Raw genomic sequence first — 19,834 nt, 5'->3', positions numbered from 1 at the left:
GACTTGAAAATCTATCAAAGCTCCAAAATCCCTCTTGCTCCATACAAATCTCCATCCAGCTACTCAGTGAAAGTTGGCAGCTCTGGAAAGTGGCCAAGACATGGCTAGGAGGGAAGCCAGAAGAGAAGAGAGCCAGTGGCCAGCAGTTTTAAGAGGGGTTTTTGGCAGCGACAGAAGGCATTGTTTTAAATTATATAAAATACATATTAAAGTTCCCAATTGCATTGTAATTTTGTATGAATCATTTAAATGAAAACTTATGTTATAATTGCAAAGGTAGAAGCAGATTAAACCAGACCTCCTGCAGTGGTTCTACTTTTGCCCTTGAGTCACGTGTTGGTGTTTTGGATCTTAATGTTTCTTCTTTGGTTTTGCAGAAAGTAGATTATTTGAAAGGCCTCTTAACAAAATCCACAGAGCCAATTTTGAAATAAAGGAGATCCATTTTTTATCACTTTTCCAATTACCTCACTAAGAAACCTAGTATGTGTTTTAAATAAAGTGTTCTTAATCATTTGTGAAGATTAACATATTAAAATCATGTTGCCTCTTCCATTTTCATCATCCATTCAAAATCAAAGTCAAGCAGAAGAGCTCAAACCCTAGATGTCTCATTTTCACTGCTTAAGTCATGAAGTCCCCAAAAGTATAAGACATTATATCAAAACAATGTGTACTTCCAAGAAATATTGTAATAGCAGTATCAAAAATTAATTAACCCATACTAACTTAATCATCATGAAGCTTGAAAGGAATTAGCCAATTAGCATAATGCACATATGCGAAGCCTTGGCTAGAACAAACCCCATGGTTGCTCACTTTGCACTCAATTTTGAGTGGAGGCAGCAAACAAAATAATATGAAAGACACAGTTCCCAAATTTGAAAATATCAAGCAAAATTACAATCCTAAGGAGAACACAAGAAAGACAGACAACTGAGTAGATGGAACGTGTGCTTAAATGAATGTGGTAGAAAAATGATGACAGGGATAACCCTGGCTCATTGGTCCAAGTCGAGGGTATGTACTTAAATTGCTACTTAAAGATGTCTTGAATCTATTGACTTAATATATAATATTGTATGTAATTAAGGCTCATAAAAATAGTAAGGCTGGTAGCCAACATCTCAGATACATGTGGCCATTTTTCTGGAAAAATAAAACACATTATATACATGAAAATACTCAGAAATCTTAATATATTTGTAATTTCTTAACATGCCTAAATCAAAGGATTAAAAAGCACCATGGGGTATTTCATCAGGTTATTATGATTTATTGCTATTTAAAAGCAATTTTTACTTTAAAAAATTTTTTCATTTTGGCTTTGAAATTATTTTTTCTTTTTTGGCTCTTGAATTATATAATCAGTTTATCTTGTTTTCCCGTTTTCTTCATAATTGCCCCCACCAAGTTCAAAACTGCTATGAATTAGCTTTTTTTGTTCTACTAAATCGTACTTTACAAAAAAAAAGAGGTGGGGATGGATTTGCTCACATTTCCAAAATTATTCAAATGTGGTTGTTATAATTATATATTATATATATTATACACATTATATATATTTATATATTTATAATTGCTAATTGCAAAAAGCACAAACTATTTAATTATTTTTATTTTCAAGATCAACTATAATTGTAGATAAGCAATTATGCTACAATGGTGGTGATATTTAAGAAAAATATTTCTAAGATTCAACATTTTGATCACAGATCTAAAACTAGAAAGTTCTTACAGGAAATCATACTAAAACATTTCTGTTTTCAAGGTAGACGACTGCATTATATATGAAATTAATGATGAGCAATTACATTAAATCAGTGACAATGTCTGATTAAGAAAATAAATTTTACCAGCTTCAACATTTTGATCATAGGATCACAGATCTAACGCTTAAAAAAAGGAATCTAACAAGTGAAATAGTTTCAAAATCAAACAATATTAATTTGAGAGCATCAGGGAATTTCTGAAACTTTCTGTAATTCAAGTGTTATCCTTGAACCTTTTTGGTCATCTCTCCATATTTGAACACATTAAAAACTAATCCCAAGAAAATAACTCAGAAATTCCAGGACCTTTATAAATTAAGGATGAATTGAAAGGTGCCTTCTTAATGAATCGTTTAAGTTAATGATAGTAGAATCCTTCTTTAATATATATGCAAAATGAGTTGCACAAGTAAAAGTAACAAAATTATTAAATATAAAAACATTTATCCATTTCTTTCAGAATTACCAAACCATGATAAATGGACTTTCAGTTACCTTTTAAAATGCATACTGTATTCTAAATTACTTAGGACAAACTTTAATTTTGATGAAAGAGTCAGGGGTACTGACAATGGACAGAACTTAAACACCACATTCTTATCATTTGGTTAGAGAAGCTGCTAAGTGTAAAGGATAGAGCATTAGACTTTGGAGTCATGAAGACTTGGGTTTGGACTCTACCTCAGAGACTGACTAGCTGGGTGTTCAAGGAACAAGTTACTTTACCTCCTTAAGCCTCAGTTTCCTAAGTGAGATCCATTCTAGCTCTAAATCTATAATCTTTAAGTCTTCAATTTAAATATCACAAACGTTTGAAGTAAATTTTATATATCCTGAAAATTCTTTTGACATTACAAAGTGTGAATCATTTGAAGAAACTAAGATGATCACTGGATACTGCCTAACTCATGATGGTTTCATAATATACTCAAGGCTTTCTCTAAGTAAATCTCTATTGTAATCAATCAATGGATAAACTGCATAGAATGAGGTGATAATCAAAATTGCAATTATTTTAGTTGTGTATTTCCAAACTCTACAAAGCAGCAAGGTGTAGCTCATGAAAATGATTTTTCCCCCCTAGGGAACACAAATTATATTTAAGTGTTTAATTTATATTAAATGTTTTTTCTAGTTTTAAAAACTTGACAAGCCATAGTGTTTAGCACGTCAAAATTTGTTGCCTACCATTTTCTTCTTCAAACCTTAAAAACTCAGTTCACAGTTGTCTGAAGACCCAGCCTGGCCTGGCTAAACAATTGCTGATATCCAAATAGTCCAAGGAGCACCCAGCTGATGTTTGTGATGCAGTGGCAGGTTAAAGATACTAAAGTTTAAAATCAGCTTACAATCAACCCACATTGAGTATAAAATTATAGCCTGTCATTAGGAGCAGGCTGACAAAGCCAGGTCCAGATGGGAGACTGGCTGGGAAAAATGCTGAGGCAGGTGGGAAAATGATGGGAACCTGATGGAAGACAGGACTGCTCCCTCTGCTGGCAAGGCCCTCACCTGCTTTAATTTTTAACTAATGACTTGCTTTTCTTTAATTATTTAGAACAAAATCCAATAAATTATGTAGAATATTCCATTCTCAGGCTGCTACTATGTGTTTGTACATTTCTGAACTCACAGTGCCTTATATTTGACCAGAATAATTTGTCTGAGCTATAGGCTCCAATGCTTCACCAGGGGTCCAATTATTTATCTTGTAATTTAATTGCAGAATAAACATGTGTAAATCTAATTCTACTTTAAAATATCAATCCCTTTAAAAATTAAAGTCATCTTTGAACTATTTCATTAATGTATATTTTCATTTAGAAAAAAAAAAGTAGAACTCTATGTTTCACAGTTTCTTGTTCAGGCTTGATATATTGTACCATAATGAAATAATATAGAAATGAACCAAATAAATCAACTATACAGGATACAAGAAAACAGCATGTCAGAGCAAAACAGAAGAGATGTACAGCGCCAAACCTATCTAATGACCTAATGATGTGAGTTTGCAGACATTATGTACTAATGTGTAGGGAATTTGGAGCTGATGTTTATACAAAAACTTGCTAAATTTTACAGCAAAAAATTATTCGTTATTTGATTTGTGATGTAAGTTAATAGCTGCAGCAAAAACATTTAGTAAAAATCTGTTCCTAGATTCTGGCCTACCACCAGAAGCTCCCAGAACAGGAGGGATCAGCTTTTTCCCCCACTGTTCTCCTCTGAATCCTGGCTGAAAAGCCACTCCAGCTCCCAGCCTTCCAGAAGGCTCCATCCCAGGAATCCTCGCCTGCCATTTGGTTTGCTGATTTTAATCTCACAGGACTTTCTTACAGTGGCTCCACTATGCTGAACTGGCACTTGCTTCTAGAAGTGAGTTATTATTAAACTTGTAGGTCAATTGTGGCACTAACAACTCTTTGGAAGCTTTCAGCCACAGTGTACAATTTGCTGGTCTAATTAAATATTAATTCCAAGTGTTACATTTTGTGGCTAAGAGCTTTTATTTTCCATTATCAGTCTGGAAGAGAAAGAGGTTACAAGGCTAATTTAATCTGTCTTCCCCATCTCCCCCCAGCATTAAAGCTTAACTACATAGGGCAGAAAAACATCATTAAAAATGCAACAACTCTTTATATAACAATAATAATGTAATTAATAGAGAAGACCTAAAGCATAAAGGCAGAACATAAGATCTGATATAATAACTTGAATGGCAGTGATAATACCAGCAGTTACAAAGTTGAAGCAACAATGTTTTGTACAATTAAGTTTCAGGATAGTCTTATTTTGAAGGAAAGTATAACTCCAAAGATTTAAACATAAATGTACAACCACATATATTGATGAGTGAAACTTTAAACCCAGATTTTTTCCCCCCAAAAATATCCCACTTAAAATTGAAAAAAACCCTGCAATTCTGTAAAGTTGAAAAATAAGGGAACATTTTAAAAGGTTGGTAGTTTTTAGTGTATAGCAAAAAATTACTTACATTGATAAATTAGATATATATCTATGGTAAATCAATATATATTCTTCCATATCTATATGTCTGTCTATAGCTAGAGAAATTGGTTATTTAACCTTGTTTGAATAAAGTGAATGAATACACAGGTCCCTCCCTCCCTTTTGCTTCCAGAACAGTTGTGTCCACCATGCCTGGACACTAAGGCATTATTATAAAGACTATGTATGTGGTCTAGCAGCCAAAGGTTCCATATGCCCAAACAGATGACTCTATTTCCATACTGTGATGGGACATTTGACTATTCATACTATTTACATTAGGAAACTTTGGGTCTAAATGATACTTTAGCTAATGATATCAATAATAATGTTAAAGATACATTAAAAGAAGATATTAAAATAATCAATTTATTATAGTCTGATCAAATGTTCTCTGATTGGACTAAGAAAAATGTCTTAAGTTACAGTAGTTATGTCATGTTTTTATGATGTACCTAAATTTATATTATATATTATTTAGAGTTAATATTTGAAGGCAAATCAAAAATAACTTGCTATCAGTATCATATTAGCAACACATTTTTATTCTTGTGTCTTTATATTTAGTGTCTATTTGGAGATTATCTTTCTATAAAGTTTCAAATAAATTTAACCAAGAATATAAATTATATGAATTTATGAAATTAATAAGTATTTAAAACCTATACATAATTAAAACTAAGTAAAATAACTTTAAATGAAATTTTTATTTTGAAAACAAAGAAAAATTAGGTAGACAGAAAGACTGAAGGACTCAAAAGAGTCAAAACTATAAAACAAAAGTTGCAAATAAACACTGGTAGGACCTGATTAAAAGAATATTATAGACAAATCATACACTCTTATCAGAGCTCCATAGTGATTCTAAACATTCACAAACCAGATAAAAAGGTGAAAAATATTAAAAAGACAAAAAATTTTTTTTAAAAGGCCTAGTTCATTTTTTAAATAACATTTTTCTTTGTTATCTAAGGGACTATCACTATTCACATGAGTTTATGGTGACTGACAACACCTAAAGGATTATAAGGAAGACTGGGATAAGCCCAGATTTGTCAGAAACCAATGGAATCTATAATGTCTAATACTGGCATGACTTTTTTTTACAAGTACTATGTTCCTCGTTAAAATTTCAACATTAAGGTACATAAGAAAAGGTATTTAAAATATCTGAAGATGACATTGTTATATTTCCCACAATAATGATTACATCTTAACTAAATCAAAAATGGAATCAAATATTTTATAGTGTAGCTCTTCATTAATCTTAGTTCTTTTTTTAAGAATAAAACATTTCACCCTGAGGGAACTTCATAAGCCCACAGGAGTCCATATCTCACAATTCCACTTTATTGGTTCTAAAGCAATCTATTACTGAACTTAAGTTTAGTTGCTAAAAATAGTCAGTATAAACAGAGAGTCTAGAGTTGTGAAAAAGGGCTGTTTTTAGATCTCCCTACACTGAAGCATACTCTAACACATTTATTTCTCCAATGGATCCAAAGCTCTGGTACAATAACATTGTGGACCAAATTCCCAACCCATCAATTTAAATATGGACTACACATAACACATTAACTAAACTTCATTTGACCTTGAAAGTACTACAATAATCGACTTCTTAATGACTCTGGCTTAGTCAATTAACTTCCTTTAGCATAGCTGATTCTGAAAGGGAACAACAGTATCTATTAAGGCAGATTCATGACTTTAGAAAGATGATAAAATCAATATAGATTGAACTACTGCAAAGCATGATGTTTTATGATAATATCTCTGTGAGGTTTTCACTGAATCAGCATCAGATTCAAATCCTTGACTGCTATGGAACCTTTTTTGATTTGAAACCACTCCTAATTTTAAGTCAATACTAACATTTTGTAAACAAAGCTAATGTACAAAAATGTTGATATTTAGAATTTTGCTAGCAGTTGGTATTATTTAGTCTATGTGATAGTGAGTATGTTTTCATTATTAAATGATTAGAATTCAAAGTTATAAAGAAAATTTAAATTGGATTTATATTTAAAATCGTACTCATTTTAAGAAATTTGAATTCCTGAGTAATTCACAGTAACATAAACTGTTTTTGAAAGAGAAAATTCAAAGTAGAAAATTAATCTTTCAACACTGATTGCAATTTTATAGCTATATTCTCAGTATTTTCAACTAATTTAAAATATCAATCAAATAAAACTTGCCACACAATGTATGAACAAAATGTATGAAGCAGGCAAATTTATATTTTTATCCCTGTTTTATCTTTGCCAATTAAATAGTGTCCTCTAGTCAAGAAACAGTGAATTTTATATTTTCTAAAAAGATGAAAGAATGCATATTATTGGGTGACCACATTTTCCCCCCTTAGGTATAAATTTCATTACTGGAAATCCCTTAAAAGTTGAGGAAATCCCTTAAAAGAACTTTGAGACTTAAATGATCGACATTTCTCTTAAAGGCTCTTGAAATAGAAGTGAAAATAAAACAGAGAGAAGATTTCTCTTTAACTTGGAAATGAAAATCACATTTGTCAGCTAATTGTAAACCAGATTCTTCCCTATACAGACTTATTTTGTTTGGGGGGGGGGGGCTGCCAAGTGGGGAAGTTAAATAGCATACAGATTATCTGATCTCAAAGTTATCATCTCTCAAAAAAACTCATTAAAAATTCAGGATCATTGCTGAGAAATAAATCATAAATTTTCTTTCAACAAGTAATTCTTAAAAGTGAAGATAAACTAGTATTCTCACTAAATTATGAATAAATCAATGTGTGGATATATAAAGAGAATATTTTCTAAGAAATATCATTTCCTTAAAAAAAAAACACCCACCACTACCAACAACCAAAAACTATCCACTAGATCCCTGTATAACAGAGTTGTGAAAGGTTGAGTTGTGAGAATGTGAACAGCTGCTGTTATTATAACTAAAGGTCTGTCTCCTGTTCAAGTCTGAGAGACCACATGTTCGGCTGTCCTCTCATCTTGCCATCCTCACCAATTAACTATCAACATGGAGGGCCATACACATGCTCTCGGGGGCTCTTTAACAGGCTTCTTGGCGAGTGGAACAACTACACAGCAGGACTCTGGGAACAGAGTAATACAGGATATAGGGAGCCTTCAGGAGTTTTGCTCTTCCTAATGACAGTTCACTCCTTAGTTCAGTGTTTAACGAAGGTTGTATTAAGTTTAATCATTTGACACAGGTTTCTAACACAACATGGTTGAGCAGATGGCTAAAAAGTTGAAGGGAGAAAGTAAGTAATTTTTATCATCATACTTTTTATCAGAAGCGAAGTTTTTTAGTTTTTTGGAGTGCACATATTTTAAGTCATGAATAACACATGATTTTTCAATTCAATTTTTTTCTTAATGACAATGGGAATAGTTTCTATATATTTATTTCTAAATATGCTTGTTTTTTCTTCTGTATTATTCCACAAATAAGCAATCTCTTACCCTAAACAAACAAAAAAATCAAGGCCTGAGGTACAAGCAGATTATTCCAGATTAAGATTTTAAAATCATTCTTGTTTGCTCTACTTGTCTTACTCTATTGTCACAATGGGTTAACGATGAACCTATGCCATTATTTTCCCCATCTTAACTTTTTCTCCTCTTTACAATTGCCTTAACTATGTGTTACTTGCCTACAATGAAATTAAACATGGGAAGAATGCCAAAAATACAATAAAGGGTAACTAATCATTACTGTACAAGCCTGACAGAACATTAACAACTAAAGTAAGAATGCTGATTGGCTCCTATACAAACGGAAGAAATATGAATGTTCTGTGGACTCTGAACACTGGAATCCTTTATGTCCCAGAGAAAGGCTTTACACTGACATTACTCTCACATTGTAAATTATGGAAGACTTTTTCCAGGCATCCTAAATTGAAGCTTCTTCTCTGGCATTCAACAACTACTTTGATAATAACTTCGCTCTGTCCAGAGCTGTCCAAAGTGAGCCTCCTCCTCTTTGGATCTTCATTTCCAAGTCTTCCCCTCTCTCTTTTACCTTGTGACTTCCACTGTTGTAGGGAGGAGGTCTACCTTGGTCCATCACTCCTGCCTGCCCTGCAGTATCAGTTACTGGAACACACAGAAATCCTGGCCTTCTCTACTCTGAGGAATTGGCCATGCTAGGGAAGAAGCAAGATGGAAAGTGTGTCAACAAATCTCTTCACACTCTCCTGATGCTGTCAATATTCACTTGGCCTTCTGACTGTATTTCTGGCGCTGGCCCCCTGGATTCCCTCACACCAAAGAGACAGACTAACTTTGTCAGTGCCTTTCTTTAACTGGAGAAAGAAACTGAAAAGGTCCATTGGTTTAAATCTTTCTAGGTTCAGGTTTCTACAGTTCCTCTTTTGTGGTTTGATATCTTTTTTGGTCTTTTGGATTTGCCTAGGTTCCCTTTTGTTGTTTTGACCCAATTTCTGGCAGCTGGTTTCTGAGAGTAGTTCTACTGAATCCAGTTTGTAGATGCAACCTTTCTTAGTTCTATATGGTCATGTGGATCCACGTTTCTGACATTCCATTGACAATTTACTGGATCTGGAGCTGGGAGGAGTGTTAGAGATCAATCTAGTCTAACTACTTTATTTTATTGATGGGGAAACTGAAATTTCTCAGAGATGAAATGACTTGCCTTACATCATAAAGTGGGGGGAAAGTAAGGATTTGGACTGCCCATGTTGGAAATCTGATGCTTTTTTATTCTTTATCATGCTGCTTGAACTTTTGCCTTAGGATATACACCAGATGTTGACCTATCTTAATCACTAAAGGGAGGTCTATCTCTGGCTTTAGGTAATGTCTAACATTTTTTTTTAGGTTTTTGCAAGGCAAATGGGGGTTAAGTGGCTTGCCCAATGTCTAACATTTTAAACTAACTACATGTCACATAACTATTTTAAGATGATTATCTTGGATTTGAGGTCCCATGAACTAAGAGTAATTTATTAGAAAATTGTCTTTCTTTTTAAGGTTGTTTGATGCTAGGTTAGAAAACCTATCATTTAAGAGAATGGAATACTGACAATTTTTCAACTTGTTAAAATTTCATTTTAATAAAAAATTTTTATTTATTTATTTTTTATTTTAATAAAATTTTATTTTATTTAATTTTAATCTTCATTTATAATATGCAATTTCATAATCTTGCCCAAATTTTTGGATGATCTCTATGGAATTTTCAAGTTCTAAATATACAAAACTATAATACAACTATTATTATTTTTAAAATTAAGTTTTCCCCACCACAGAGGGTCAACTAATCAAATTTTATTATTTGCATATTGTTGTTTTCATCTTTTTTCCTCAAATATTGACTATATGACTTTAAGGTCAATCATTCATTAGTTCTTTTGGGGGCTAGATAAGAATATTGCTAGGCCATCAGACAGAATCATTAATATACTGGATCCTTCCTTAGTCATTAAACAGGGCAAAAATTCTTGTGGAGCAGAAGTCAGTCACCAACTGCTTAAAATTTTTAAATACTAATAGCAACTCATCATAGGAAATTTCAAAAAATAAGGAATTAGTTGTTGTCAAGGTGAATTCAAAATAAATACCTTCCTTTTATCTAACTTATTTGCTTCATTAGCTTCATTGCTTCATTCATTATGACTGATTAGATATCAAAAGAAAACATTTTCTTCTAAAGAGCTCAAATTATTAGGTTATTAAAATTTTAAACCAAACAACTAAATTTCATTTTTAAAAGTTTTCTATTTCAATTGAAAAAGATAGGGAGATAGGAAGACACTTAGGGGAAAAAAATAGGAAAGAGAAACAAAAGAAAAATGAGATCAACATCAAATGTCAGGTAAATACAACAGATAAAATCCCAGGTTTTTGATGTAGGTCTCCAGAATGGTGGCACATATATTTCATTAAGATATACTAATGTTCATAATCTCTGCATTTTGAGCTAGAAGAAACCTTAGAGGAAATCTCCTACTCCAATCCCTTGGTTTTTCAGATGACGAAAATGAGTCTAAAAGAGGTGAAATGATGGTCAAAGGCCACACACTGCTCAAGTCTAGACTTCTGAATCCAATGATCACTAAACTTTTGTTTTGGGCATTTTAATAAAAGTCAATTGCTCTGTTTTATTATTCACCAAAGGCAATGTGATTTCTTTGATTCTGGTGATCTTTTCTTAGGATAGATTAGTAAACAGGTGAAAGTGATGGCTTTTTGTTCGATACCAAAACAATCAAAAGGGAAATACATATAGAATCAAGAAACTGCAGCAAGAAGAGCACAGGATTTAGAATCACAAAATCTAGTGGTGGAATCTGGTTCTGTTACTATGGTACTACCCCTCTCTGTGTCTTATTTCCTTCTCTGAAAAAAGAGGAAATTGTTCTAGACAATCTCAGTTCTCTACCTGTTCTGAATCCTATTTTACTGCTCTATGGAGGCAACAACACTGTGAGCTCCCAGACCATACCAATGGCCTACTGTTCCAAGGTATGCCTTTTGTGTCTAAGTCATCAGGGTTCTATTTAGAAGTCAAAAAATATGGGTATTTACTAGTAGGAAGAAGTAACCAGTTTGAATAAGTTTTTGTTGTGAGTACATAGTAAGAGTAAATTGAAGGGCAAGATGACAGTCCCTTTCCTACTGCAACACAAAGGATATATCTAGAGCAGAGAGTACCATTAGCATCCTTCCTTTCAAATACTACAAAAATTCAAAAAAAGTATTACATTGGTCTGAATATGAGCTATATCCTTCTCTCATATTTGACATATAAAATTAAATGTGGCATTTGTTTTTCCAATGTGAATTTATAGGTATTTTTAAGGCTTTTTTCCCCCCAAGGCAATGGGGTTAAGTGGCTTGCCCAAGGCCACACAGCTGGGTCATTATAGTTATTAAGTGTCTGAGGCCAGATTTAAACTCAGGTACTCCTGACTCCAGGGCTGGTGCTCTATCCACTGTGCCACCTAGCTACCCTGAATTTATAGGCATTCTAAAAAAATTTTTCAAGGAAATCTCATTTTAAGAATTCAGCTTATATTGGAAGAAAGAATTTATTCAGATCAATAATATTCAATTATGTTTCATAAACAATAGAAGCATATTATTTAATCTAGAAGAATTCTCAAGGTAACTGAGGGCTAAAGAAAAAAAATTCTAAAAACAAGATAATTTTGCAAAGCAGGTAGTCCAGGTTCTTTTGCCCTGGAAATAGTTCAAGAAGATACATGTTGTAACTATCATTCAAAAGTCTTAGTCATTCCTGATTGAGTGCTATGATTTAGAAAGTCCTATAAAGAGTGTGTAGAGTCACTACTTTACCATTAAAGCTGAAGAGACAATGAGGGGAAAGAAAATGATAACCACATAAAGTATCACCTAAACATAATAGACAAAATCCTGTTTGCAAAAACTCAACAAAATAAAAACAATGAGTATCCCATGGTGTTCTTGCTGGATTTCCAAACTGTTGGTGTTTAAGAGTCACTTGGTGAGCTAAGGCTAGTTATCTTTTAAGACTGTTGTTTAAAATGCAATAACTAGGCTGTCACTTCTGCTGCAGTACCAAGTAATTCTTGCTGCTGTTAAAATGTTCCATCCTCAATACAAATGACTTTGTGATAACTGTCTCTAAAGGAGCTTGCTCCCATGCTTCCTGGTACCTGGCTTCACTCAAGGCCCAGCCAATATTGCACCTTCTACAAGAAGCCTTTCCCGGTCCTCAATTTTAATTTCTTCCCTTGAAGATAAGTCCAGTCTGTCTTTGATTCATCTCATTTGTATATAATTGTGTAGAAGTTGTCTCCCCTGTTGTATTGTGGGCTCCATGACACCTGGGACCATCTTTTTATTTTTCATCATTTAGCACACAGTAGCTTAATAGTGTTTAATAGTGCTAGTTGATTGATAAAAGCCAGTGAAAAAACAGTAAGAGCATTGGTAGACTAGGATGATGGCACCCAGATCTTTAAGTATCAGGAATATTTTTTATCTCAAGAGATTTTTAAGACAAAATGTATATTAGTATGTGACACAGGAATGCACTTAAATGAATTTGTATAGTATTAATCACAATAACATTTGCATGATCTAGACCTGGAGGTAGAGAAGCATAGTGACTATGGAGCCAGTCTTAGGGTCAAGAAAACCTCTGTCCCATTCTCTGAGAGAATAGGCTGGAGATCTGCTAATAGTCTGAACAGGTAGAGGGAGTTTGTCCTGAAGGTCTCTGGTAGCCTGGTCCTTCTCCCACCTCCCATATTTCCAATTTTCTTATGCCTTCCACACCCCTATGTATTCTGGGATCCAATGGCATTGGCTCCTTGCTGCTTCATCTCAGACCTTGGTTATTTTCACTGGCTATCCTCCAAGTTTGGAATCCTCTCCCTCTTCTTCTCTACTTCCTGGCTCCCCTCCTTCTACAGAAAATCTATCCCACTCTCCCTTAACTCCTGGGCTTTCCTTCCAGAACTTACTCCAATCCCTGGAACACAGTAGATGTTTAATAAATGTTTTTTTGACTGATTGACTGTGATAAGTTTTTCCAATGTTACCACTGCTTTTGTTCTGGGTCAGTGAACATATGATCCTAGGTTCATCTTTAGATGACACTACAACAGAGAATGACTCAAAGGCCTCCAATCTAACTGTAGCAGTGAATTTTCTATGTGGCTCACACTCTTTGGTGACTTCTGGCTTCCTTTATGGTGAGTGTATGCATTAACATGTCGATGCTCTTCATTCTTTTAGGAGGATCCTCCCTGAGGCCAGTCCCACATCATCACCTGCCTGATGGATATTTTGATTGGGTGTCACAGAGGTATCTCAAGCTCAAATTAAAATAGAATTCATGGTATTTTCTCAAAATTTATCTTTCTTCTGATCTTCCCTATTACTATGGAGTCACCATTTTTCCAGTCAGCCAAGTTTGCAAAGTGAGTCTACTTCTTGACTCTTTTCTCTGGCTTATCCCATAAATCTGATCAAACGCCAACTGCTCTTATTTCCATTAACAAGGTGAAAACATGAGGACAGTTGCTCATAACTTCTCCGATTCCAGAAGCACATTCTAATTGGATTCATGACTCAAATCTCTCCCCACTTCAACCCATGTACTACCCAGCTGCCAAAGAGATCTTCTTCAAGTTTAGGTCTACATATAAGACCGCCTCATCTTTCCCCGCCTGGCCCCTGCCATCAATGCTAATGGGTCTTATCTGGATCTCTTAATGGATCCAATAGAGGCTCTTCTGCTTCGCATTTAATTCTTGGGCACAACCTAGACCCATCTTAGTATTTCAGTCCTCTTACATATGACTGTGTGTTATCATTGTTAGAGTAGGAAAAAAACCTGACATATTACTACTATTGATTCTTTTAGTATTATTAATAGACAAAAAAACACAAGTGATATCTTATATGAAGCAAAATAACGTATTTAGTCTATTAGCATTGTCTAATAAAGTTTGTAAATTTAGTATCTTCTTAAGATGCCTTGCTCTTCTCCTTGTTCCTACAGGCTGTGCCAGCAAATTTACAACTCCGGCAGAACCTACTATATAGGAAAAGCTTTGTGAACAAACTCAGTTATCATCTGAATCTGGAGACTTGTCACTGGATATGGGGAAATGGATGGGGAAGCAATTCATACACTTAATGGAATAAAACAGAGACAGTTTAAGAAATGTGGTAGGGCAGAAGCCCAGTTTTTATTTATGAAAAAAATTAACAATGAAAAAATAACCAGTGTGACTGACAATCATAAATGGAGATAACCTCATGCTGGTGAAAGCACCACTCTCTTAAAGGTCTTGGGTAACCATTCTCCACCCTGTAAGGGGTGAAGCATCTCCTTAAACACACTGTAAGGATGGCAGCAATATTTACTTTAAAATTTGATGACTAAGGAAAGTTTGGTTCTGAGAACTGTTAAGGCAGTGGTTTTCAATCTTTTACTGAGGGTTGCTAGGTGGTGCAGTGGATAGAGCACTGGTCTTGAAGTCAGGATGGAGCTTGAATCTGGCCTCAAGAGGCCTCAGACACTTGACTCTTTATAGCTGTGTGACCTTGGACAAGTCACTTCACCCTGACTGCCTCACATCCAGGGCCACCTCCAGGTGTCCTGATTCATATCTGGCCAGTGGACCCAGATGACTCTGGAGAATAAAGTGAAGCTGGTGACTTAGCACAGTTCCCCTCCACTGATGTCATGATCTTCTCCGAAAATGACAGACAAATATTGTCTTTGCCTGATGAGAAAGTATACTTGATTTCTTTGATGTCTTAAGATTGCTACAGAGGAAGACCAGGGGAGTTGGATGCCAGTGAAAATGGAAAGGCTGAGGGGAGTCAGGTGAGACTGATAACTCTAGGGCCTTTCTATAATTCATGAATATGAAGGCATAACTATGGAAATCCACCAGTTAGGGGTAAGCAATAAATGAGAAGAACATGATCAACTAAGTGGTAAGTAAGTACTGTGAGATGTAGATGAAAAGCATTTTTCAGTGATGGTAAATGAGAAACTAAAAAGATTTATAAGATTAATTCAGAGACAATTTCTTCTTCTTCTTTTTTTTTTTTTTTAAGATTTTGCAAGGCAAATGGGGTTAAGTGGCTTGCCCAAGGCCACACAGCTAGGTAATTATTAAGTATCTGAGGCCAGATTTGAACTCAGGTACTCCTGACTCCAGGACTGGTGCTCTATCCACTCCACCACCTAGCCACCCCGACAATTTCTTTTTAGTACAAGATTGTTCTCTATAGTGTGTTTTGACTTAATTATTATTTCTACTAAGATGCATATAAAGTACCCAAGCTTTTGAGATTCTATACAGCATGCCCAAAGAACACAATCCCTGCCTTATTTTACTTACAAATACTTCATTGGTTAAAAAATTTGTTTTATAATACCCTTTAATTTATTCTATTATCTAGGTTGCAAAATTTACTCTATCTTCCCAATATTTCCTTAGTAAGTTTCACCATTGGCCCAACATTTCACAACATGGGGCATTTTTAGGTGGGTAGAATACAAGATGAAAATAAAGTTCCATTAAAACTACTTTCAGTTTCTATGGTTCCTTTATCTTTTGCTTTAGTTAAGATGGAATTTTGGAACATTACTTATTGATGATGAAGAAGAATAAATGGCGCATCACTAAGAGGTGTTTACCACATTTGAACAATCTAAAAATCTACTATTACCTAGAAGAAAGAATAAGCAGGTCGACAAATATCAATCAATCATTAGCAATCAATCAATAAATGTTTCCAACTGCCTACTATATGTCAGAAACTGTGCTAAGCACTACACATGGAGATAAACATAGATTATAAGAGATTTTGCTACCACAGTAACCTAAAAAAGTCAGAAAAAATGTCAATTTACATGATTTTTGAAACATTGTGAATGTACAACAATAATTTGACTAAAATATCTATGAACATTTATCTTTTGTTTTAAAATATCCATGAACGTTTATCTTTTTTAAGTTCAAAAATATACAACTAATTAAAAAAATAAAAAACTTTATTTCCCTACCTGAAAAAGATGTGATGGCACTGTAATGATACAGGCTGTCAGAGACATTCTGAGAAGTCCACGAAGAACATACAGGAATCGTGTAAGATTGTGCATATATTCAGGACTGTCAGCACAACAGATATCATCTCCCCACAAAGGTGAGCCAAGACTCTGAACTCCAATTCTTAAAATGCTTTTTTGCTTTTTCTAAAAGACAATGCAAGAAAATAATTTATTAATTTTTATACAAAGTGTTAAGAGTGTACCTATTTTACACACAAACACACACACACACACACACACACACACAGATAAACCCAAATGAATACATTATTTTCTTTACATAAAGCCTTGGGAACAAAAATCAAACTCTTTTTGTTACAGGTATTTATTGAAGCCAGGTAGATAGAACACCAGGGTTGAAATCAGGAACACTCATCTTTCTGAGTTCAAATCTGTTCTTAGATACTTCATAGCTTTGTAATACTGGGCAAGTCATTTAACCATGTTTGCCTCGGTTTCCTCATCTGTAAAAAGAACTGGAGAAGGAAATGGCAAACTACTTTAGGACCTCTGCCAAGAAAACCCCAAATGGGGTCACAAAGAGTTTTATACAACTGAAATGAATGAACATTTATTATAGCTAATATTTTCATATAAAAAGTAAGAGAATAAAATTAATTTTCCCCTTTTGAAAGTTGTTTCTAGGGGACGACTAGGTGGCATAGTGGATAGTCAGGAGTACCTGAGTTCAAATCCGGCCTCAGATACTTAATAATTACTTAGCTATGTGGCCTTGGGCAAGCCGCTTAATGGGCAAGCCCATTGCCTTGTAAAAAATAAAAAAAAAAAGTTGTTTCTAAAAACATGAGAGGAACCATTAAATCTCTATCAATGTAAAAAAGTAAGAAATTGTTTTAGTTTGTCAATTCACACAAAACAATGACGAATAAGAATTTTCAAGATTAATGCCTTCAAAGTTCTTAGATTAAAATATGAAAGCTCTTTACTAAATCTGTGCCATTTAACCACAACCTATTTCACTATTTTCTATTATAATTGAATAAAGAAAATTCAGTTTTGCAATATTATTTTTACTGATATAAAGGATCTTAACAATTTTCATTCAATTTACTCATTCAATAAGCACCTCTGAAGTAATAGTACTGTGTTAAAGAATCCAAAGTCAAAAATGAAAGACCCTGACTCCAAAGGCACTTTCAATGGGGGACACCACATGTATCAGTCAAATCAAAATAGATGAAGGAAATGGAAGGGATTTGGGGGGTGAGCTGGGGAAAAGCAGTGGAAGATCAAGAAGATCTCATTGAAAGGGTGGTACTTGAGCCTTTTATCTAAGGAGATTGGGGCTCTGAGCAGCAACACAAAAGGGGAGGGTCTTTCACAGGTCCATGATGGTCATGGCCAAGGGATCACAAATTGGTCAGACTGACTGGACCATTAAGTGCATGAAGGGGAAAAATGGGGAGTAAGTCTGGAAGGCAAGTTTTTGATGCCAAACTGAGAATTCAGTCTTTGACATCCTCACAATCATCATCCTCACTCATTTATATTATGCTTCCTATGTGTGAAGCATTTTACATGTCATCTTACTTGATCCTCACAACAATCTGGCAAGGTAGATGCTATTATTGTTTACCTCTTACAGAGGAGGAAACAGAGTCAAGTAGAAGTGAAGTGACGTGCTCAAGGTCACTCGGCTAAGTGTCTTGCATCAGAACTGAACTCCAGACTTTCTGACTCCAGGCCTGGTGCTCTATCTCCTATATTGCCAAGGCAATAAGGAACAACCTGAGCTTCATGAGTTGAGGAAGACAAAATGGTGCAGTGGAAAGAAGACAGAATATTTGGACAAAGCACCATCTCTCTAAGCCTTACTTTTCCCATCTATCCCATGGGGTTGTTGGTTCAGACAGCCTTCAAGGGTACCTTTCAGTTCTAAATTGATGGTCCATTAGGTGTTGGCAGGTAAGTGGGGCCCAGCCTGCTGAGGGAGAGAGGAGAAAGGCTACAGAGAAAGGAGAGGAGTGTCCTCACAGAGAGAGATGAGGAACAAGTCCACACCAGGTCTGATGTCGAGGGCTGGTGTGAATGCTTGGGGTCAGTGTTAGCACGATGCATTTGGGGAACAACAAGCAGGGTTTAAATCAGAGTTGACGGGGGAGGGTACTGCAGAAGAAGGCAGAAAAGGGAAGGAAGAGGAGGGGACTGGAAATGCTAGGATAAAGAGTCTGCATTTTAACCTGGTGGCAACAGAAAACCACTGAAGGTTTCTGAGTAGAGGGTAAGTAAAAATTAAACTAGTCTGACTAATGTCTTAGGAAATGAAAGTACCAAACCTGAGACCAAGGTCATAGCACCAGGCAAAGGGGCTTTCCTAGTCATTAGAGGTGACCCATGATGCTTGCTGGGACTGCTAAGTTTTGGCTAGTCATGTTTGAGACAACTAGGGATGCCAGTCTAACAATGGAAATACTTCTGCAAAGCCTTTCCTGAGCTATTTTAGTCAGAAAACCTTCCAGAAAAACTAGGAGTGAATAAAAAATAAACATCTGCCAAGGAGAAACATTTAGAAAGCTAGCTATGTAATTCTGACAGGAAAAAAAATAAAATGAACACTAACTATTTAAACATGATTTACCTAGGAAAAAGGAATTGATATTCTAGGATATTTAAGTTTCCTATAATTTAGAGTTGGTATGGAACTCAGAAGTAGTTTGTCTGATGCCTTTATTTACAGAAAGGGAAACTGAGACCCAATGAAATGAAGCAATTTGCCCAATGTCAAATAACTAGTAAAATGAGAGGTCCAGAATATGAAACCAGTTTCCTTGATGCTAAATTCACACTTTTTAGTGCTAACACTGTAGACACAGCCTTTATTAAGGTGAATAGAATCATAGATTTAGTGCTAGAAGAAATCTGAGATTCTATCAAGTTCTATTTACTGAATAGAAAAGAAGAGAACTGAGGTCCAGAGAACTTACATGACCTGCCCATAATCACCAAGGCAGAAGCGGCAGAATGAAGCTGAGCCTTCAGCTCCTCTGATTCTGAATCCTGAGTTCTCTCCAGTGCCCCAGATACCATGACCCAAAGAAACACCATAAGGAAGTTCCAGGACATTCCTGGTCTGGCCCCTTAACCCCAGGCCATGATAAGATATCAGTTACTTTTGCACTGAATTCTCATACTTCAGCCCAAAGACTGAACCTCTCAAGGAGGTAAGCTGCATGCTCTACTTTATTTAGTCAGCATTTTGTTGAAGGAAGAGAGCAATAATAACTAAATAAAAATTAGTACTGAGAGAAAACACGAAAAAAAGAAGTCATTCACACTCTTCAACAATGGGATGGGATTCTGCAGTTTGGAGAGATTAAAGGAAGGAGATTGGGTCATTATGGCAGGGGTGAGGTCCATCCTGGGAAGTACCCTGAGAACAGTGGGTACTAATAGGCTCAGCCAGATACTTCTCCAATTTCCTATCTGAGTACTACAGTAAG

The 19,834-nt window shown here is 35.0% G+C and overlaps 1 protein-coding gene across 1 annotated transcript in view; it reads right to left on the bottom strand.

The window, feature by feature from the left end:
- The window catches only part of ELP4 (elongator acetyltransferase complex subunit 4), a 245,409-nt gene that overhangs the window by 148,703 nt on the left and 76,872 nt on the right, over positions 1–19,834 (bottom strand). Inside the window, exon 7 of the mRNA XM_074230422.1 lies at positions 16,329–16,517. Within this exon, the coding sequence (XP_074086523.1) occupies positions 16,329–16,517 (189 nt within the window). The remainder of the gene's footprint in view (positions 1–16,328; positions 16,518–19,834) is intronic.

The sequence above is a fragment of the Macrotis lagotis genome, chromosome 3 (genome assembly GCF_037893015.1).
Source record: "Macrotis lagotis isolate mMagLag1 chromosome 3, bilby.v1.9.chrom.fasta, whole genome shotgun sequence".
NCBI classification, from domain to species: domain Eukaryota; kingdom Metazoa; phylum Chordata; class Mammalia; order Peramelemorphia; family Peramelidae; genus Macrotis; species Macrotis lagotis.
Note: the sequence above shows the minus strand (reverse complement) of the source record. Positions and strands in the feature narration are given on the sequence as shown.